General features: G+C 40.4%; 1 protein-coding gene across 1 annotated transcript; it reads right to left on the reverse strand.

The window, feature by feature from the left end:
* Positions 1 to 186: 186 nt before the first annotated feature.
* On the reverse strand, positions 187 to 22,896 carry CFAP206 (cilia and flagella associated protein 206). Its single transcript, XM_005434075.3, has 12 exons — positions 22,623 to 22,896; positions 20,418 to 20,501; positions 20,010 to 20,100; positions 18,717 to 18,905; positions 18,292 to 18,450; positions 15,730 to 15,938; positions 12,253 to 12,372; positions 9,559 to 9,757; positions 8,755 to 8,892; positions 6,541 to 6,734; positions 5,335 to 5,478; positions 187 to 2,294 (listed from the first exon to the last, which is right to left on the reverse strand). Exons 1-12 carry the CDS (start codon positions 22,728 to 22,730, stop codon positions 2,064 to 2,066), a joined length of 1,866 nt encoding a protein of 621 aa, XP_005434132.2. The 5' UTR covers positions 22,731 to 22,896; the 3' UTR covers positions 187 to 2,063.

Here is a 22,896-nt window from a genome sequence, read left to right on the forward strand (position 1 = left end):
TGCGCCCCGAGCAGCAGCACCTGGAAAGAAGAAAATGCCGAACCCAGCCGTGAAGGCGAAGGGGGCCAGTGGCCGTGCCGAGCGGCCCGTTGAACGGCCCCGAAGCCGGGTAGCCGCAGCGCTCAGCGCCGCGGGAGAGCCAGGCTCGAAGGAAAACCAGCTCGAGTTCAACCGGGCACGGCCTGAACGTTGCCTCCCCTTTCACATCAGTAAAGCCATTTTGAAAAGTAACCTCTCCTTTTTTTCTGAACTATTTGATGGGTAGTAAACACGCAGGAATCTCACACACATCTTTCACATTGCCAGGAGTAAGCTCGTAGGTACCGACATGTTTCTACCCTGCTGAAACTAAGATTTAATTACAATTGTATTGCCCAGTATTTCACAATACTGCAGCACCTTCTCTAGTGGAAAACAACAGAGTAAGTAGGATAAAATGCATTTTTTGCTCATCAGTTTCCTCTTAAATAAATGTACTTACAGATTCTTGAAATACTGGTTTATTGGTTCAAAATAAGAACTTTAACATAAAAGGTTCAAAGCAAATGATGATAAAAATACAGAGATCAATCACAGCAAACGTATTTAATAAAGCAGCAATGGGGTATTCTTCTTTGAAAAAAAAAGCTGCAGCTGGTAAAAGCATTCATATTTTTTTTAATAAATCTGAAAAATGGTGCCAGCTCATAATTTAAAAACATGAAGGAGCAGCACATCTGGCTGCTACTGATTAGTTCGTTTTTGCAAAAGAAAATCACCTAGTGGAAAACCATTTAGCTAAATTCTCTCCATGCTCCCTTCCTGCTTTTTTTTTTTTTTTTTTTTTTTTTTTAAATAATGCCTTGAAAATTTGTCCCAGCTGTGTAACTTTAAAAAACGAAGCCAGATACCTTGGAGACAGTTAAAGAGAATGCTGTCCTGCACAATGCCACAGAAAAATCACCCAGCAGCTTGAATCTTCGATCTCTATTGTCACGAGCTTGTGTAACAATGACCTGGGAAACCATGCTGCACCATGCTGCACCTGACCAAAAAAGATTTAGAAACCTCAGCACACCCTATGCAATCACAGTTGCACACCTGGACATTTTGCAGATAATAACTTGTGGAGCTCTTTGCTGTTGCGAAAAGTATCTCTGTTTTAAAGTACCCCCTACTTTCATTTGAGAAGATGTTTCATCTTAAAGCTCAAATGGTGCAGGTTTTCACAAACAAATGCTAGCTGCAGTTGTGTTGGTTAGACCTAGCACATATTTCCTTGCCACAATGAAATAAAGCTGAAAACCTTTTCCTGCTGTGCTTTGGTTTTTCAAACACAAGTGAAACACAGCTTTCGAGAAGGTCCCTGAAGTTCCCATGGTTTTCAGTGTTTAGCTAATGAACACAGAAATTAGGAGAGACGTAAAAGGCTGCCAGAGCAGTCTGAGATAGATTCCCTCTTCTCCACCTCCCTGCCTCAGCCTACACTCGTAACGCCTGTTACCATGCAAGGGCACGTGTGTTAACAGCACAAATGGACAAGCCCAAGGACCTAGCGTGACTGCAGTTTGCTGGTTTTACCTTTCTGATGATTCTGCTCTAAGGGTGGAGTGGTGACATGTGGGTGACTCTTGGGATCAGTTTTATTTCACACCAATGGGAATTATGTCCCTGCAGGAGCTGCAGCATTGGCCCCATATCTTATAAAACCTATTTGTCTTACATTATACTTTTCATGTACCAAAGGCATCGCTCTTAATGGCAGTATTTCTGCAAGCAATCATTGTATTCAAACTTCAAGAAAATCCTAGAACACACACTACATATTTAAATGTTAGTTTAAGTTAACATCTTTGGGAATATCTGGATTCTAAATTGCTGTTTAAAACCTGGGTGCTTTAGGCTTATCATTTCTACCACTTCACGCCAGCCAGCAGCCCCAACAGATAAGATAAATGAAATAAATCAACTGCTCCTGGAATCAACAGACACAATAAAATCCTTTGTATCTGAAATCAGATATATGCGGAGAGTTTTATATATACATCAATACAAATCTGTATCTTCAGGTTACTCATTTTCACTTAGGTTTCATCTGCTGCTCTTGTTAAGTCTACTTTGACCATATGAGTAGTAGGAGTGGATCCTCCTCGGAGACCTTTCAGGAAAATCTGTGGTCTGGGTACATTGCTTGAGTTGTCACGCTTAGTCTGAGTGCTAACATCTTTTGGCAAGTACACTTGGGTGGAGTTCTCTCTTCTCATATGGCTGAGATCAGTCTGCATGGCATGAGTTATTTTGCGTCGCAAATTGGCCTAAAGACACAAAAAGAATCAGATTAAGCAAAATTTTGTTTAAACATTTTAGCACTAGTGCATACTTAGGTGCATTTTTACATTCTACATCTATGTGCTTCACAGACCTGGAACATGGCCCAATTCACCCTACTGTCATTACACGGTTGCAACTGTGATTTGATAACTCCTGTACGAACAGGATGTGTGAACAGCACTGTACATAGCCCACACAATTTTATGTCAGCCTCTTACAGCTTTTATATTCTCCTTTGGTCATTGTGCTTCAAATTTTGTTAAATGCTGAAGCCTTTGTTTTGTTAGAATAAACAGTTGTTTTCATGGTAAGCTCTTCCAGTGCTTCCAATTAATTTCTATCAATCTGAAAGCACACTGAATATGATAGCAGGCTTGGATAAATCTCTTTGGGCATCTGCAACCTAAATCAAGTTTCAAGATCCTGAATATTGTGGATAACCCAGCTACAGGATCAAATCTTTGCCTGGTTTCTGCCAAATGTGATGAATTGTGGGGGCTGGTGTCACAAAGTATCAGATAAAAGGGAAAAAATGCCTGCCTTCAAGGCATTTCTCATTAACCCCTTTTTGCAAGGGGCAAAAGTTAGGGTAATTTATGACTAAAGCTCTGTTAGTCATAGAAACTGCTGTAGATAGAACAAAATCTCTTCTCACAAAGTGTTAATATCAACAAAATGTTCCTTATTCCACTGAGCCTTCTATGTCAGCAACGACGTAAACCACTTTAAATCATATGACATAATGTTGTCACCAAAATATACAAAATACAGTCCCATGTCATGGGATCCAGACCCTTACATGTAAACGAGAATGTCCCTGGAGTCCAGTCCAGTCAGTGAAGACTGGAGTCAGTGGAAGATGGAGACCCATTAAGTTGGCCAGATTTGGTGTTTGTATCAGGGTGAGTCAAAATATTCTCCAGACTCAACTAGCTAGGTCTCTTTCAACTGAAATTGAAATTAAAGCATCTACATGTAGACACATTTTGCTATCTTAATCTACAACTGAATCTTATGTACAGTGTCATCAAGGAAAATACAGAAAAGAATGAGAAGGAACTTAGAGAAGAGACAGCAAAAGAAGAAAGACAATATTTTAGTCTTTTCCTTCTGAGTGTTTTAATGGCAATCAAAACAAGAGCAGGCATGAGATACTGTTTCTCTGTTAAGTTTATCCCTCTTGAAAACTGAATGTATGCTATTGCAAGGAACTATCCTTGCACAGAGAAACAATTGTGAGCTGAAAATTTTACTTCTAACATCAACTAGGTGTCATATTTTAACACTTCATATCACTACAAGTTTTCTGGCTAAGTATGAACAACAGGAAAAACCCAAGGCATCTGAGCTCATCTAACAAAACCCGCAGATATGTCCGATGCTCCTGTAACGTATCAAATTCACAGATGCATTTTGGTAAGCTATTTCCGTTATTTTACCACTTTGCTTCTAAATGTTATATCACCTCCATATACAAATTCAGCATAGTCACTGTAGACAAAAGATTTCTGCACGCATCTGGGATTTTTTGTTTCAACTCAGCATCACTAATGTCCCATATGGACAGTTGAGGCTAAAACACCCTCAGTACTTTCAAGTACTTTCTTTAAATATTTCAAACTAATGAGCTACAAATTTGCTTGTGAATGGTCTTCATGCTCAGCTACTGGAAAACATCCACATTTGCTTACGCTAAGGACAAACCACTGACCACATCTTACATTTATTTATGTACTTTTGTCCATTACAGAAGCAAAGGAGGCTTTTAGCTAGGCCTCTTGTAACCCTAATTAGCTTCTTTATATACCTCAGTAACAGCTATTACTTAGAATTCTTTATAAGCCAGTTAACACTGGCAAGACTTCTCTGTCCAGAATTTTGGTTTTCTTTTGTAATGTTGGAGATTTCATGGCAAAAAGAAAAACAGAAAGGAAATGGGCTGCACAGCAGATCACAGGCCTCCTTAGTGCATCTGTTCACAGAAAAAACAATCCTGCAGTATTCTGTGTCCAGTTGATATTGGTAACTGCAATATTCCCTGTACTCACAAGTTCATTTTGATTGAATTGTGAAAAATCGATGCTATACTCTCACAACTGGCATGTGCTGGCAAGCTCTAGAAAGAAGCTTTAAAATATATTCTGTTACTTGAAAAGCTTTTATGTATGTGGCCAGCCTTCTGTGCACAGACTGTGATTTCCAATCCATCAGAAAATCATCATGATAGTATAAAAAACATTTCCTCTAGCTTTGATAGTATAAAAACATTTCCTCTAGCTTATATATACTAAAGAAAACCTATTTACTCTGTTTCTTACCTCTCCAATCCTACATAAGAGGATTTATTTAATTTTTTTTCCCCAAAAAAAGCAGAATTGGTTTTAGCAAATATGAAGAATCAGAATAAAAAGAAAAGTATTTCATTACACACACACACACACACACACAAAAAAGCCTCATGCTTTGATACCTTTCAAAGATGGGTAAGTTAGCTCTAAGAAAGCTTCTGCAGGGTCAAACACCAAACCATCCAAAGGTATTCCTAACCATTCTCTCTGCCAGTTACTACAGTTTTCCTCCTCTCATTTGATGGTGATGAATATTAATATAAATTGCTCAACTGGCAATAAAGTTTTGCCTGACCCAAACCTTTCTGCAACCTTTTTTTTTTTTAACAGAGAAAGTATATAGCAATATCTTCAACCTGTTCTATTTATTTGAGCGTAAACAACTTTCAAATTCAATGCTAATCAACAACTTTATTACTTAAAGAAGGCAATGGAAAAATTTGGAATGAATAGATTTAGCAGTGAAAGCACTGCTCAAAAAACTGGGGAAAAATATGGAAAAAGTGAGAAAATAAGAAAGTCTAGAAATATGGAGAGAAAATACCTGGGGAAAAATACTGAGACACTTGTAACATTTGAATATGGTTAGATTTATGTTGCAAGGAGCAAAAGTTTAGAATAATTTATTCTGAACCTTGTTGTCCAACAGTGAAAATCCGGTAATAACAATACAAACCAATTTTAGAGCTTTTCTTCTCAGTTCCCATTCATTCCATTCGTAGGATGTCACAATAGTTGGAGGCAAGATATGAGTATCAGTTTGAGTGCTACTGTCACATTTTGTGGTTGGTTTCATCAAATATTTGTCTGCATTTCTGGCCTGGATAAAAAACAACAAAACCCAAACATCAAACGCAAGCAAGGCATTAATGAGAAGAATACAGACATCTAAGAAAAATAGCATAGGGATATGCTGCTTTTAAAAAGCAAATAGAAATCTGCAAACTCTCAAACCATGAGTGGATAAGGATTTTTACATTCAGCAATGTTTGTTCCTCCTGACCCACTAAAAAGAAGAAACCATTAAGTTTTTGATGGATTTAATTTCTGATAGAAAACTCTTCAGGCAGAGACCACAGCTGAATTGCAGACTCCCACATTCCAAATGAGTGCTTAATCATTGGATTTCGTTAAAAAGGGGTCTCACCACAACCACCAGTATTTTATGATGCAGGCACCTTTGTGTTTATGAATGGACTGAAAATCACAAATCATAATTAGAAGTGTTTACATCTCTGCCAGAGCCAGGATATAAACTATATCTTTCTCACCAAGGGCCAGTTCAAGACTACATTCTTTCCAATGCCAGGGACCTAGAATTCACAATGGATCACAGAGAATGTCTGTGGATTCAATTCAGTTCAAGTCTTTGGATTTCACACAGTAGCACTGTCATACTCATTATTAATGAGTCCTCTTTGATTTTATAATATATTCCACAGTTTCTGTCCCCAGATATCACTATACCCTCATCCAGCACACACTGATGAACTGCTAAGCTAAAGTTCCAGTTAATACCCTATCTGGCTTATCTTCTACTGCATTTATTTACTGTCCCTTTAAGCTACTTCTGCAAAAATGAGGAAAAGAAATATCAGGCACAGAAATATCTTCCTAGGCTAAGGACAAACAGCTTTTATAGCTGCCGGAATCCTTTGGCTTTACATATTCTCCTATGAAGAGACAAGGTGAGAACAAGATTAAGGGAAAATGTTTCTTATCAGCACTCTGAAGACCTGGAAAAGATGGACATTTTATATGATAGGCAGATGATTATACTTCTTTCCTAAAGGTGTGTATCACCTATTCTTTTTATGTTCTAGAAAGGACAGAGCAACCAGTGACACACAGCTGTTCAGCAAGAGGCATGGGCAATGTGTACCTGTGCATACGGAGCAAGGTATTCAAACTGATGATGAAGCTCGAGCAGTTGAATTAGCTCTATATGTTCTTTTGCTTTTTCTATATTCAGTTGAATGAACTTCTCTGGATCTTGAGCAAAGATGTATGCAGCTTCTTTGGAACTGAACACATAACATCTCTCCTTGTGCTTCAAAATCCCAATAGCAGGATTTCCTAGAAAAAACAAAAACCCCAAAACAAACCCCACATAAATAAAATAGTGAACAGTACGATACCCTATACAAAAGACATTTGTAATCAAGATTCTGTGTTTCCCTCAAGTCAGTTTCACTTCCTTTTTTTTTCTGAAATCAGAATAAATCCATGAGAGTAAGGTTTTTTAAATACAGAAAAATCTATTTCATTAGGTCTGTACAACTGCTTTTGATCAGTTCACATCCAGCATGCCTTAGTGCATGTCTGTCCAAAAAACAACAGATAAAACACCTATAGCAAAGGCATAAGACAACAGCCCATACCCACAAATGTGTCCCCTATAATCTCCAGCAAATACATGACTGTAGATCAGCAGTGCGTTTATACCAAAGGGTATAACACTGAAATTTACTGAAGAAGCAGATGAAGCGGCTGAGAAGCTGGACAATAAATTAACAGAGAAAATGAAATGTCATTAAAGGCCAGATAACTTATATAGGAAAACACAAATCTAGCTCGAGGACAGTGGCAGGCTCTGCTTCAGCTGTCATTGCCCAGGAGAGACCTAGAATCATTACAGACAGTGCTTCAAAATACTCAATGGCACTACTCAGTGGCAATCAAAAAAAGCAAAAAGAATGTCAGGAATTATTAGGATGCAAACAGAGGGGGAGAAGAAAACCAACATTGTAACAACCTATATGCTACATTTGTAATACTACAGTTTGTTTCAAAACAACAAAATAAGAAAAAGTAAAATGAAGGGAGTTGGGAGCGACCAGAGGCTTGGAATACCTTTCACAGAAGAAGAGGTTAAAAGAAAGAGGTCTCTTCAGCATTAAAAGGAAGCAAAAGAAACAAAACGATATGATACAGGGTTATAAAACCACGAATTGCATGCTGTATAAAATTACTATTTGCTAATTTTCCTAAAAGAAAGACTATCAGGTCTTTGATGTAATTATCAAGCCAGAGCTTACAACCATCTCAAAAAGAGGTACCTTCTCATACTATATAGAATTATAATTGTGGGACTCTTGACAATAAGAATATCCCATGGCAAACTCTAAATGGATTGAAAAAGCAATTAAATAAATGAAAAAATGTCTATCAAGGATTATTCAACAGAAGGTTGCAGACTCAACATCTAAGGAAATCCCGTAACCACTAACTGCTGTAACAGGGAAGGATATAATTAAGGAAGGATCATTCCTACTTGGTTTCTCATGACTGTCCACACCCAGAAATCAGATACAGGACTAGAGAGACATTCAGTCCAGGACAGTTGTTCTAATATGCAATACTAAAGAAGCGTAAGTAATTTACACTGCCATTAAAATAACTATTTTTTAATACTGCCAAGTAATGGCAATATTTTCCTCCCAAGCTCCTGAGGTTTAAAAAGATTCTGTATGGATAGGTTCTATAAAGGATAGGGAGACATAAATCATGAACTGATGGGGAAGCTGAAATAAGGCTTGCTTTCAAGACAAATGAGCCTAAAAGAGACTAAAAATTTCCTATGATCAGCTGACAATCTAAGTGCACTTTTCCATTCTTTCCAGAGAGGATTTTTAGTACTTTATAATGACTATGTAAAAACGCATACGATGTAGGCATGAAAAATGTGTTTGCAACACACAGATACACGAAACAGAAGGAATGACCATTTTCCTACGTCTATATTAAAGCATTCAAAACAGTAAACAAACCTGCATTCAGCTGCAGTGTAAGTTATACAGATGCACACACAGCAGGAGGAAACATTTATCCGTCCCATCTTGTTTCTGCCTCTGCTTGCTTGTGCCTGCTTTTCTCTTGAAACCCTCCTGCTTTCTATTTAGAGCAGTTTATTTGTGTATTTTTAAAAGGAAAATACTTTAACAGGGGAAACAAGTTATTTGGGGTGAAAATTACAAACATGGAAACACAGTACTCCAGCTCTGACATAAGAGGATGCATTCAGAACATGTCTTTACATTTTCCCTCGAACTCGTGTACATACAAAGTATGAAAAAGACCTAACTGCAAAGCATACCTGGGAGGGTGAGGCCTTTCACACCAATTGCATGTGCACAGAAACCATGGTACTGGATTAGCAACTGATCAAAATTATCAGTAGTCTCTGGAAAAAGCCATTCTTGGTTCTTAAAATCAGAAACATTCACTCTGGTTCCTAAGAAAAGGTTTAACAAAAGAACAATTTCAGTAACAAAACATCAGATGTTTAAAATATAATAATGTTACAGGATAACCAGATGCCTCTGGTCTTCACAGGATGACCTGCAGTGCCACGATCCCACAAGCCAAACTTTAGCCCTGCCTTAAGAGAGATATTACTGGAAAATTAGTCTTGCAGGAACCTTTTTCAGTATCATTAGTTTTCTTTGGAAACAGGGGACAACAACAGGAAGGTGATATCTTATTCTTCTATTTTGTTTTCACCCACTCATGCATTACAAATCCCCTGGAGTATAACTTGGTTGCTAGGGATACAATCTTACAAACAAATAACCAAAGCCCTGTTAAATTAGCTTTTTTATTCCCCTCTTCATTTCAGAAGTTCTGAAAGGTATAAAAAGATACAAAGTAAGTTAATATATTAAAAAAAGTAGAAATAACCTCTGATCATCCTGCCATTTTTATAAGGCGTGTTTTTATCTAGTAGCTATATTTTAATTTTATACATAAAGATAAAAGCCCAAACTATGCTACATGAAAAATAAATCCACGAGACATATTTTAATTTACTGTGCAAATTTAGATTATGTAGCACCTTCTGTAAAGAAAATTCTAACCACAAAATCTTGGAAAACGAAGGATAACAAATAACTTTCAGTACCCATGGTTTCTCGTATCCTTTCCTCATCACTTTTCACAGTCACTCCTTCCAGAAGAGATGTTAGTACTTCCTCAGTAAAAAGCTGTGAGTGGATTTCCAAGAACTGTTGCAGATTGTTAGTCATATTTGTGAGGAAGCTTAGCAGTAGCATCTCATCCTGAAAGCTGGTCCAGAGGTTAGAAAGTGCAACAAAGAGAGGCTAGAAAAATAAAGAAAATGATCTGAAATCCAGATTTGTTTTATGCCTGCAGTGTAACCCAAGTGCTGTGCACAACAATCCCTGCTATGAGCAAAGCGGGGCTTCCACCCCAGCCAGGGTAACTCGTGGGCATTTTAAGAGGAGCTCCCATCACCTGTGCCCAAAGCTCGTGCATCCAGCGTGCAGGCCCACAGGCCAGAATGGTACTTGCCTACATTTTACTCCAGAGCCTTTCCCAAATACGTTACTCTGAGACCATGCCTGCACTTGAGTGCTTCACTGGCAGTACAGTTTTGTAACTGAAAATAAGGTATAGAGGAATAAGAAGGACCAGAAGAAATGCACTTGGTTAATTACCAAATGAAGTAAACCCACACCTGTATGTACAAACTATCAGGTTTTGTTATTTTGTCTGCCCTGCTTCCAGAGTGACTTGGTACCACAGCTCCCAGCCATCACGCGTGTCAAATTAACGGGGTACAAGCCTCTTCAGAGTGGTAATGGGGTTCAGGACAAAACTGGAAGCTGCCATTCCCAGCAGTGATGCTGACAAACACGTGTACACACATACAGAAGAAGCCTACAGTTTCTAAGAGCTGTCTTCAATGGCAAGTGATGTTAAAATGCACCCTGTTTACCTAAACACACACAGCATTTATGGGAAGAGATTCACCAATCTGAAATGCACACTAACAACATTATATTTTATGCATGTTAACAACATGATTATATGAACAGACAACAGAGTTAGCTCTAGAATTCATCGGCATCACTAACACTGTGGAAATGTTATGGTTACAAAAATGGAAGAGACTAAAGGAAGGGCAGCAAGACTGAAATAATTCTTACTAGAATAAACAAAGAATATTAATGAAATCTACTATGTTTCCTAAAATAAATGTTTACTACAAATATAGGCCATATCCTGCAGTTTTTTAAAGCCAGAATACCCTGCTTCTCTACATTGTAGAGGATCCAGCTTCTCAGCAGCTAGCTGAAGACAAGAAAATTTAACACATTTAAATGGCGTGTTAGTAGAGAAACTTCTACCTGCAAAAGACCTAAAATCAAAAGACATCACATATTTTGTCTTCAGCAGAAAAAAACAACTAACTAACCTGAAGAGAGAAGAAAATCTAGGAAGAAAGCAAACAGCAGGCAGCTTCTAAGGAAAATGGTAATGTGTATCAGTCACTTAAGCCCCATGAAGATACAGAAGAGAAAAAAATGCTTTGAGTAGCTGGACGAGGAGGGGAAATGTTCTCCAAATGAGAACATCTGGCTTACAAAATCACAAACACACAAAAACTGAAGCGTCAGACCACATCTGAGATGTACCTCAGTTAAAGTGCTGTTCCATGAGTTTCCAGCTCAGATGCCCTTAGTGGAAGTGTAAAAAATATGCTGAGTAGGTGGTAGGGGCATGATCGTCTTTCCTCCCTCCTCCACAGTAGACTTTATTTTGCTTTCTAGCTATTTGTTTAGAAGGATGAAATAAAACCCAACATATGTATGGACTGTATGCTAGTTCAACAGCTAACTGCCAAGAATTAAAATACAGACAAATCACCAAAATAATGACCATGAAAAGCAAATTATGTGAAGCTGCTCTCTGACATATTGCTCTCCCATTTCCTTTACACCACGCCATCATAATAATCCTAGATTTTCACAGGGTCATCCAGCACCTTCCTTCACAATACCTGCAGTTTGCATCACTCATTCCCTCTTCCTCCAACACCTCCCTCCCATGTCCTGTAGCTCCCAACCAAGGGTGAAACACTACTGAAAATCTGTTTCGTAGAGGTATGTGGCTGCTCACTGGCCAGGCACCACACAAACCAGCAGGGAATTCTGGCATTCCCATTTCAGACCCCATCTTAGGAGGGCTGTGATTGTGTCTCTCTAGTTGCTTGGTTTTTCACAAAACTCGTAGAAAATTATATATTTTGAGATGTCTGGACTCTGACAAATTTAACTGAAACTGGCTAGCAGGTTCAGAAGCCGTTGGGAGGGGCCAAGAGGCTGAAACCTCCATCACAGAAACCTGATTTCTTTAGAAAAATGGGGTCAGGTAGTCACACTGTAATTACAAGAATTGCTCTCTGGAGGGGCTTTAAAAGAATCACATTCTGATGTGCTATTATTTGTCACCTGTTCTAACAGTTTCTGCAAGGAACAGGAGAGAATATTTACATAAAACAGGAAAATATCATTGTAAATCTACAAATACTGACAGATTACTCAAAACACTTACCATAATATACCATTTAATTCCTTCTCTCCCTTTTTGTACCTTGCTTTTCTTTTACTTTGTGAGGGCAAGTCTTTTAACTTACTTGCCCCTTCAAAAATCACAGATTCTGTTAGAGAGGAAATAATGTAGCCTTTTTCTTAACGCAAACTATGCAAAAATACACTGGCAAAGTATTTTGTAATACTTCAGTAATTTTTTATAAGTAAGAAGAAATAGGTTTTCCATTCAAAATACTTACAAAAACTTCTTTGGTATCTGTGGAAACCTTATTCTGCACTGTGTTTTTCAACTGCTCCATTGTTGTTGCAAACTGCACCTTCATCTTTTCAACTTCTTGAGCACTTGTAATTGCATCAGACTGGAAAGAAAACCTCAGCTAAGAAGTATGACAGTAAAAAATTCAAGTATTTAGTAATAAGTATTTACTTGGATCTCTTCAGTTGACTATTTTCATATAACTCTTTTAAGGAACAAAATGCACCCTAACTTTCAACAAAATATATTTTTCCTTAAGTGTTCAGGTATAAAACCAGGTGCTTCTCTCAAACATATACTAGTAATTTTTATAGAAAGCATCTACATTTTTACAATGAAGAGAACTGGAAAAAAATTAAAAGATTTTTTTTCCCTCAGCTTTATGATGTACAGGAAAGACTAGTAAAACCCTGCCGTTTCTCAAAAGACAAATGAAAAATTCATTGTAAATGAAACAAGTTTCAAGAATTTAAATTGTATTCTTCAAAGACTTCTGATGACTCCATATGTGGTGGAGATATCTGCAGACTAAAACTGAGATATTTATGGATTGGACAAGGAATTTTTTTCTCTCACGCCTTTTGAGGCAGAGTGAGTATCAGTATTCAAACAAGGAAAAAGTCCTACTTTTTAAGTCTTTTGTTAATGAAATTAAACCAAAAAAGGAATTTTTGGTTCAGAAATTAAATGAAAGCATAGTCATACTGCAGCAAACAATCAATCCATTTTGTCTTTCACCTGACAGTAGCCAAACCCCACAAGTTGGGTCCAAGTTCAGTATGACAGAGCAGGTATCGTGGTGGGAGTCTGTTACAGACCACCCAAGCGGGATGAAGAGGCAGACGAAATATTCTACAAGCAGCTGGGAGAAGTCTCAAGATCTTTAGCCCTTGTTCTTATGGGGCACTTCAACTTACTAGATATCTGCTGGAAACACAACACATCAGAGAGGAAACAGCCTAGGAGGTTCCTGGAGTGTGTGGAAGATAATTCCTGACAGAGCTGGTGAGGGAGCCAGCTAGGGAAGGTGCCCGGCTGGATTAGTTGCTTGTAAACCGAGAAGGACTTGTGGGTGATGTGATGGTTGGAGGGTGTCTTGGGCATAGCAATCACAAAATGATAAGAGGTTTAATTCTTGGATAAGTAAGGAGCAGGGCCAGCAGAACCGCTACCTTAGGCTTGCAGAGGGCAGACTTTGACCTGTTTCAGAGCGTGGTTGACAGAGCCCCTTGGAGGCAGCCCTGAAGGACAAAGGGGTCCAGGAAGGCTGGGCATTCTTCAGAAGGAAATCTCAAAGGTGCAGGAGGAGGCTGTCCCCATGTGCTGAAAGATGAGCTGGTGGGGAAGAAGACCAGCCTGGCTGAACAGAGAGATCTGGCTGGAATTCGGTGGGAAAAAAAGTTTATAACCTGTGGAAGAAGGGGCAGGCAACTCAGGAGGACTACAAGGAGGTCATGAGGTCATGCAGCAAGAAAATTAGAAAGGCCAAAGCCCAGATAGAACTTAACCTGGCTACTGCCAAGACAGACAATTAAAAATGTTTCTAAAAATATATTAGCAACAACAGGAGGTCTAAGGAGAATCTCCACCCCTTATCAGATGTGACGGGAAACATAGTCAAAAACGATGATGAAAAGGCTGAGGTACTTAGTGCCTCCTTTGCTTCAGTCTTTAATGGTAAGACCAGTTGTTCTCAGGGTACCCAGCCCCCTGCGCTGGAAGACAGGGATGGGGAGCAGAACGAAGCCCCCGTAATCCAAGGGGACATGGTCAGTGACCTGCTGCTCCACTCGGACACACACAAGTCTATGGGGCCAGGTGGGATCCACCCAGGGGCACTGAGGGAGCTGGCAGAAGTGCTCACCGAGCCACCTTCGATCATCTATCAGCAGACTTGGCAAACCAGGGGTGGGTGGGGTGTCCCAGTTCACTGGAAGTCAGCAAATGTGACACCCATCTACAAGAAGGGCTGGAAGGAGGATCCAGGGAACGACAGGCCTGTCAGCCTGACCTCAGCGCCGGGGAAGGTTGTGGAGCAGGTCACCCTGAGGCCATCACACAGCATGTGCAGGACAACTGGGGATCGGGCCCCGCCAGCAGGGGTTATGAAAGGCAGGTCCTGCCTGACTGACCTGATCTCCTATGACAAGGTGACCGGCCTAGCGGAGGAGGGAAAGGCTGTGGATGTTTTCTCTACCTGGGCCTTAGCAAAGCCTTTGACACCGTTTCCCACAGCATTCTCCTGGGGAAACTGGCTGCCCATGGCTTGGATGGTGCACTCTACACCCGGTAAAAAACTGGCTGATGGCCGAGGCCAAAGAGTGGTGGTGAATGGAGTTAACTCCGGTTGGTGACTGGTCACAAGTGGTGTTCCCCAGGGCTCAGCACTGGGGCCAGTCCTGTTTCATGTCTTTATCGATGATCTGGATGAGGGGACCGAGTGCACCCTCAGTAAGTTTGCAGATGAAACCAGGTTGGGTGGGAGTGTTGATCTGCTTGCGGGCAGGGGGGCTCTGCAGGGGGCTCTGGACAGGCTGGACAGACAGGCCGAGGCCAGCTGTATGAAATTCAATGAAGCGAAGTGCCAGGTGCTGCCCTTGGGTCACACCAGCCCCAGGCAGCGCCACAGGCCTGGGGAAGGGTGGCTGGGAACTGCCTGGGGAAAAGGACCTGGGGGTGCTGGTCAACAGCCGGCTGAACATGAGCCAGCAGTGTGCCCGGGTGGCCGAGGGGGCCGACAGCATCCTGGCTTGTGTCAGACACAGTGTGGCCAGCGGGACCAGGGCAGTGACTGTCCCCCTGTACTGGGCACTGGTGAGGCCGCCCCTCGAACCCTGGGTGCAGGTTTGGGCCCCTCACTACCAGACAGACACTGAGGTGCTGGAGCGTGCCCAGAGCAGGGCAGCGGAGCTGGGGAAGGGGCTGGAGCACAAGTCTGATGAGCAGCAGCTGAGGGAACTGGGGCTGTTTAGCCTGGAGGGAAGGAGGCTGAGGGGAGACCTTATCGCTCTCTACAGCTGCCTGAAAGGAGGCTGTAGGCAGGTGGGGTCGGTCTCTTCTCCCAGTAACAAGTGATAGGACAAGAGGAAACAGCCTCAGATTGCACCAGGGGAGGCTTAGATTGGATATTAGGAATTGTTCCCCAAAAGGTTTGTCAAGCATTGGAACTGGCTGCCCAGGGACATGGTGGAGTCACCATCCCTGGAGGCATTTAAAAGACATGCAGATGTGGTGCTCAGGACTTGGCAGTGGGCTTGGCAGTGCTGGGTTAATGGTTGGACTCTATGATCTTAAAGGTCATTTCCAACCTCAATAATCTATGATTCTATATATAGAGATAAATTTTATTTAATTTACTTCAGATTCATTTTTCTTATATTTCTGTCCTGTACAAGTAGGTAATTTGAATACATTCCATCTGCAACGAAAGCTCACAGGATATAATATGATGGTATCTCACCAGAAGGATGCAAAGGAAAGCCTCATATTGTCTCACATGGAACAGTGCTTCTTTTAATTTAAAAGCACTAAGCTGCAGGTATCTGTGTGGGTCTTCCAGCATGGATTCCAACAGAGCTGTGTACTGGTGGGCTAGTGTATGGCAAGTATTAAGACCTTCATCGACCATCCATGTAGCTGATGGAATGGCTTCACTCAGAATGGCTGGCACTATTTGTATAGAATAAATGTGAGATACATATAAAAATAATTATTTAAATCATTAGCAAATGGTTAAAGTGCTGTACTTGAGCAAAGTAGTCTTTCAATAAAATTCTGATTTCTTAATTTTGTCCTTATATTCATGCATTTCCAAATATTTGTGTACTGGATTCAACAACTGTATCTCACTAGTCAAGTGGTTCCAGATAGTCAGAATTACAGGTGTGGAAATACCACAGTCAAGGACTGTGAGAAAACTTGCTTTATAGTAGGTGTAGTTCAGTTGTTACTACTGACATGGTCCTGCGTTTAGCCAACCTGCACAGGTTTCAATTCTGTTTCCTCATTTGTAAAATACTAATAATGATAATAGGCCTCCCGTTTCCTGGGCACTTTGAGATCTAACAATGCTCTAAGAATGAGTCAAGGATTATTATTAAAAACAGAAGGTAGATACTACATGAAAAAATATGCCTATGCAGTTATTAAAATTCAGCATTAGTACTTATAAACGCCACAAATTCCCCCAAATGGCATAGGTCAAAAAACCATATTTCAGCTGATATAAAATATACCAAAAATAATATTTTTTGCTTTAAAATTTCATTATCGACAGTGGACAACCATTACACTGAATGTTTTGATATGTTTTGTTATTTGCTTTAAGCAGACATCTATGCAAGGAAATAGGATAAGAAGGCCAGCCACTTTCTTTAAGTGCACAATACAGCCCTTTGTTACGCGTGTTGAATGTTTAATGGTAGCAACATTGTCAAGTAGCAGTGCAGTAATTAGGCTTGAGGTATGTCTACTCAAAATGCTGTGAGCACAGAAAGGCTAGATTTAACACAGCTAGAATTGGAAGTAAATTTGCACAGGTATTACAAGCGGTCTAACCACTGGTGGAGAAAGCTTAGCGCTTGGCTGATACACTTTTTTGGAAGCAGGGTAAAATGCCAAGGCGGAGCCCTATCCCAGCGAGACTACTGCTAACACTTCAAGGCTTTAGCGGTCTAACTACCGTCCTTAAGCATACAGGCATCCATTTTATCTCCTGGTCTAATAGCACTTATGCTGTGTTTTTTCCATCTGTTCAAAAGTCATATGTAAACAGCTCAGTGCAAAGAAGTCTGTAACAAATGTAACAGGATTAACAATCACAATATCTATTTTAATCAATTACAAACCCCATAGATATTAGAGCGACAAAGACGACAAGATGCAAGTCAAGCCTTTTGTATAACCACAATAGCTGAATGTTTCTTCACACTGTAACTCAGGCCCAATGAACCTAGAGTAGGACCAGCCACAACATAGAAAGGTGACATTTGTGGGAAAGGATATATTATGAAAACAGAAAACCAACAATGCCTTGCTTAGCATGTGAGGAAAAAAAAATAATCACCAGAATCTAGAAAGTTGCTTTCTTCTTTCTCTGATGTGGTAGGTATGTTATTTTTCCTACTTATAATACTTTACTTAAAACACTGTCTAGCTAAGCAAGTCCTTTGCTTTCCAATAAGGCACAATTTCCTTATCAGGAGAGGTATGTGCTGTATTCCAGCACAGATATGTCCCGTATTCCAGAAACGTTGGTGTTTTAAAACAAAATGTTTTCCCCTAAACTTGGGCTTCAGACCTTTTTGATAAAGAAGTCTCCACGCTGACCTACAGTACTATGTGCATATTCACAAACACATTTCCACTGACCAGTCATTTATTTGATTATTACTTTTAAACTTACCAGAAATAATGTGGCTTTTGGGGAAAGTAGAAAATAAGAGGAATGGCAAAGTCTTGCCCTACTCTGAATAAAGCTTTTGAAAAACTTCAGGATAGCCATTGACATTTTTTGCTTATTAAAGAAGCAGAAAGATTCGAAATGCAAAAGATTTTTGAGAACACGTTAAGAATCTGAACAGGTTACTCTAAATTACCAGGATACAGATAATGCCTCAGCGACTTCTATCCCTTCTCACCACACATACTCAACAGAAAAATGTAATTGGATTGACAGTGTCCTTTCAAGATTTTAATTAACTGCTTTTAAAGGCAAACATTATATGTTTAATTCACTTAATGGAAAGGGATCAGGGAACAAGTTATCATGAGGTCAATTAGTGCATGAAGTTAAGACATCTAATCCCTCCACATCAACCACATAAGGCTCCCTCTTAGCTAAAAAGTAGTACCCTACATAGAAACCTAGAAACGATATCAAATATGTACTTTCCCTTTCAGGTTTACAGACCCTGCGTCAAAGCTGTTTATCTAGAGAGATGGGATATTATTGGAGCCACTCCAGGGGAGGCCGGGAAGACTTCATTGGGAATATACAGCCCAAATACAGTTGTCTACTTACAGTCATCAATGCTGCTTCCTCCTTTCCCGCATTCCTTGTTGTACAACTGAATTCCTGTGACTAGCATGGCAAGATTTTTCAGCTGTTGCTCTTTGCTCTTCTTACTGAGGGAGGTGAAAGTAATCACCTCTGTCTGAGGGAATACACTCTGCAGGGCAGCTACAAGCGTTACAAATGGTGAGAACACCCTCAGTGTGAGGGAACAGAAAAGAAAACCATTAAAGCAGCCAAAATACCCTCTCCTGAATAACTGCAAAAAGTAGGAAATCCATAGCAAATTTAGACTTCAAGGCTGAGCAGTGACAGTTTGGATAGTAAGCATTCATCACAGTTTACCAAACCTATATCTACAGATCAGCAAAGAGAAGAGGAAATTTTATTTTTCAAAAAGAATACCCCAGTTTCACAGCTGGGAGTTTACTGACCTGTTACCTCCCTGACAACCTCAATATCTGTTGGGGATCCCAGGCCAGAGCTTAGCAGCACATAGCTAACAATCTTTCGATACACATTCTCCATTTCTTCTTGCACACGAGGATGACTATCTGTGATATCTCTGACCACAGGAGCCAGCCTTCCCTCCAGAACACGGTGCTGCTCACTGAGTAATTCAGCTAGGAAAGAAGGACAGTTAGAAAGTGCTATTGAAATTCTTTGGGAATGGGGTTCTACAGAGGGTGCAAATCATTTCCACAGTCAGAGCACCAACTTAAGGTTTCTGAAGCACAGATATGTGGAAGAGATGTTCAAGGTACCATATCGTTATAATTAACAGTGGAGTTTAACATGATTAGCATGATCAACATCAGTAAGTAAAGTCCAGAGAACTACTCAGACCAAATTAAGCACCAAGTTTCTGGCTCTCTGGACTCCTCTGACTGCAGTAGGACCTAACAAACAAACACACACGCACACACTCTCACTCTCACTCACTCACTTTCATACACACCTTAAGTTACATACCCACGTCTGAACACTACCCAGGATCTCAGAATCTTACTGGACTTACTGAGCTTACCGAGTTTATTGCGTCTAGAAGACTTCGGAGCAGCTTCCTAGCATTACTGATTTTGGCTTTTAGCCCATGACAATAAGAAAAAACATTTTCATGACCTGCCCACACAGAAATGTTTATTTTTTGTCTACACTTGTTCTGTGTCTTCCATTTCCCGGCCAGCACACACTGTCCGGTCGAGATCTGACATTTTCCCCATCTCATTTTTCTTCCACATTCCCATTCTCAGACGATGTGAAATTACCACCGATGAGACCGAAACATACTTGGTTAAAACTGTGATTGCTCAAGATTCCTTATATCTCTCAATTAGGGATATTGATAAAACATCAAATTGTCTTTCAGATACAAGTGCAGTTCTGCGTACTGGTTCTCTTTCAGATACACAGGTGCAGCACAAGTTTTTCTTGCTGAAGGTAGCTAGCCACTGCACCCGAAAACACAATTGTTCTCAAGCTAATTCATTACAATCAGTAAATCTCTCAGACAGCATGAGTGTACTCTCAAATCTAATGCATATTTTTTCCCCTACTATATCCATACTGAGGCACCATATTCCTATATAGTACATTTCTCCAGGGATTTTTATTTTGCTTTGCTGCCAGCAGTCATTTAACAGGAATCATTATTAGCCCTGCAAAGAGAGCTATTAAATTCTTAACCCAGCCATCAACTTCTTCTAGGAAAACATATTTGAAATTACCTCGGTTTGCATAGTTCGTATCAAAGTAAACTTGCATCTTCATTGTGCTCAGGGATGGGTTTGTTGTGTCAAGCAGTTTGGTAACACAGAGCTAAGAAGAGAGAAGAAAAGAGAGTTCTTTCTCATTACTGGGGAAATATCTGAACTCAACAGTGACGATGCTACAGGTTTCACAACAGCTGTAGAGCCTCCTTGCTACCATTCTCTCTATATAAGGCATTTACAAGTATAAGGCATTTATTTACATAGTCCAGTCTTTAGCTACAGAATCATGAGAATAAAGTAGCATTAAAACTTTGAAAGTGTTCATATATTAAAAAAAAAAAAAAAAAAAAGTGGCATTTCACTTACAGGAACAGGTAGCAAATAATGCTATAGTACGAACTCTCAACTTCATGTCAGAATTACCTGGATAAGATCTTGCACATCTTTTTTTGTAAAGGTTTGATCCACGTTAAAGTCATTTCCTGGATCTAAAACAACAGCTTTCACCTAGAGATTGCCAAAAGAAAGCTATTAATTTACATCTCAACATATACTCTTTGAAACTAACCTTTTGTTTTCTGAAAAATTTCAGATGCAGTCAAAATTTCTTTACTATTCTTTTTTCAATCTTTGATAATGAAACCAAGCTACTTCATTTCAGGTGTTGCCAGTTTTAATCTCAGTTCCAGTACAGAAGTGGGAAAAAAATACCTATTTGTGATGCAAACTTTGCAGAGAAATACTTAAACACAGCTCCTTTAAAAATTTCCTGGAAAAATATTTTTCTAAGTAAAATTTTTATAAAAATTCGTAATGGTTGTTTATAAACATATGTTGGAATTATGTGCATCAGTATAAATGTTTACCATTTGGATAAAAAATTCATAGTGTTCTGCATACAGGGAAATATGTGCATGTTTGCAACCTGTATGCATGCTGGGTATCTTGTCAGCCACTTGTACAAGTTTTTTATGCGTTGAAAGTTTCATGCTGAACTGATTAGTGCTGCTTTTAAGCCCAATGTATTTTTTAAAGCCAAGGTGACACCTTTAGGAAAAAAAAAAGCCAGATTAACAATACTGCTGTGAACAATTTACATTCATATGCAAGTTTATCAAGAGCTGATACTGTTCCTTGTCACCAATAAAGAACCTCACTCTATCTTTCTTCAGACACAGCTTTGCAGATGCATTCAGATTTTCTTCTACAGTGGTGCTGTGTCTCCTAAGAAGAGATGCCGAAGTGTATGAAGTTTTTTAGGATACTTATAGTGGTCTACCAGGGACAACACTGAGATTGATTCCATTTAATTCTTAGTTTAAGAGGGATCCAAGCCCACTCTTTCAAATATTCAGCTCATTTATACTACCAGCCCCTGTCTAAACAAAGAAACAAACAAAAGAATCCATCACAAAAGAGGGAAGAGGTAAACCTCAAAGAATAAACATAGCTGCTGCAATAAACATTCAGCTACAAGTCATGCCTTTTTGTTCATTTAGGGGAGTAAGAAGAAGTGTTATTAAAACTTGGCAACAGTTCTCTTTTTCACTTTAGAAAGACAAGAAAAGTTTTATCTGCCTGTAGAAGAAAACTGAGGGAGAACTCTTGAGTCGGAGTTAAGAGTTCCCAGGGCTCAGGACCTGCAGCCTTTCAGGGCCCTATATTTGAGCAGGTAGCGTTTCAGAGGAATTACTTTTCCAGGTTTTTAGGACCCTATACTGAATGCCCTGCCCCTTTGAAACTTCTCAGTGTGGGCAATCAGAAACTGAGATATTTCAAAGTTCACGTCAGCCTGAAAAGCCTCGGCTGCCACCACCCCAGACTGGGCCGGCTGCTGTGGAGCTGCCGTCTGAAGACCACAGGGCCGATTTCTGACCCCAGGGCCCGTTTCTGACCCCAAGGACCACTTCTGCCCTCGCTCCACGCCACTCTGCCCGAGCAGTGTCAGGCAGCGGCGCCGAGGTGAGCCAAGGCATCCTAGCCTGATAAACAAGCACATGCTTAATCAATACTGCACATATAATGCTTTTAAGTTGCTAAGAGTTGTATGTCACGGTAAGTCCGCATAAAAGTCACTTGGCGTTACTTAGGTTTTTCGTTGTAGCAAGTAAGTCGCTTGGCGTCACTTAGATATGTTTTCCATTGTAGCATGTTTGCTGACTACTTATAATCAATGTTTTGCAGTGGAGGTGTGGCCTGGAGCCTGAATATAATCAATGTATCCAAGGTTATGTGTGTTTTTATAAAGAAATGTAACATGTATAAATAGGTCTGAAAATGTTGAAAAGGCGTGCATGATTTTGGTGGGACTCCCCCACCCCGTGCTGCCCAGCGCTGAGTAAACATACCTACTTTACAATCTCATTGCTGTGAAGTCTGTTTTCCGCACGTCAGGGGAATGGGTCACCTTGTGTAAAATTAAGCCCCAACCTCATGAAAGCCTTAAAAACCATTTTGAGCTGCCAAGCGATGGCCACCCAGCCTTGAATCTTCTGATCTGTGTGCTAGCAATACATACTTACCTTAATATTTTATGGTCCGGAGCAGAATTTGGATGCGATTAGAAGAACGGCCAGACGTAGTAACACCCCCCCCACCACCACCCCGAAACATTTAATTCGCGCTTACCACGAACGCCACCAAGGTTTCGGAAGCAGTGTGTCCCCGGGTGGCGCATTCTTGCCTGATTTCCCTCACGATGTCTCCGATGCGGGTCCCGGCCCGGCGACAGGCCATCCCGCCCCGCACGGCCGGCAGCGGGGGTCCCGCCGGGTCTCGGATTGCGGGTGCGTCCCGCAACGCGTCCCCACCAGGGCGGGGGTCCCGCTCCCCCGCTACCGCCCTCGGCCCCGCCGCTTGTCGGGGCACCCCCACACACACACAGCCCGCAGCGCTCCCACAG

The sequence above is a fragment of the Falco cherrug genome, chromosome 6 (genome assembly GCF_023634085.1).
Source record: "Falco cherrug isolate bFalChe1 chromosome 6, bFalChe1.pri, whole genome shotgun sequence".
NCBI lineage: Eukaryota > Metazoa > Chordata > Aves > Falconiformes > Falconidae > Falco > Falco cherrug.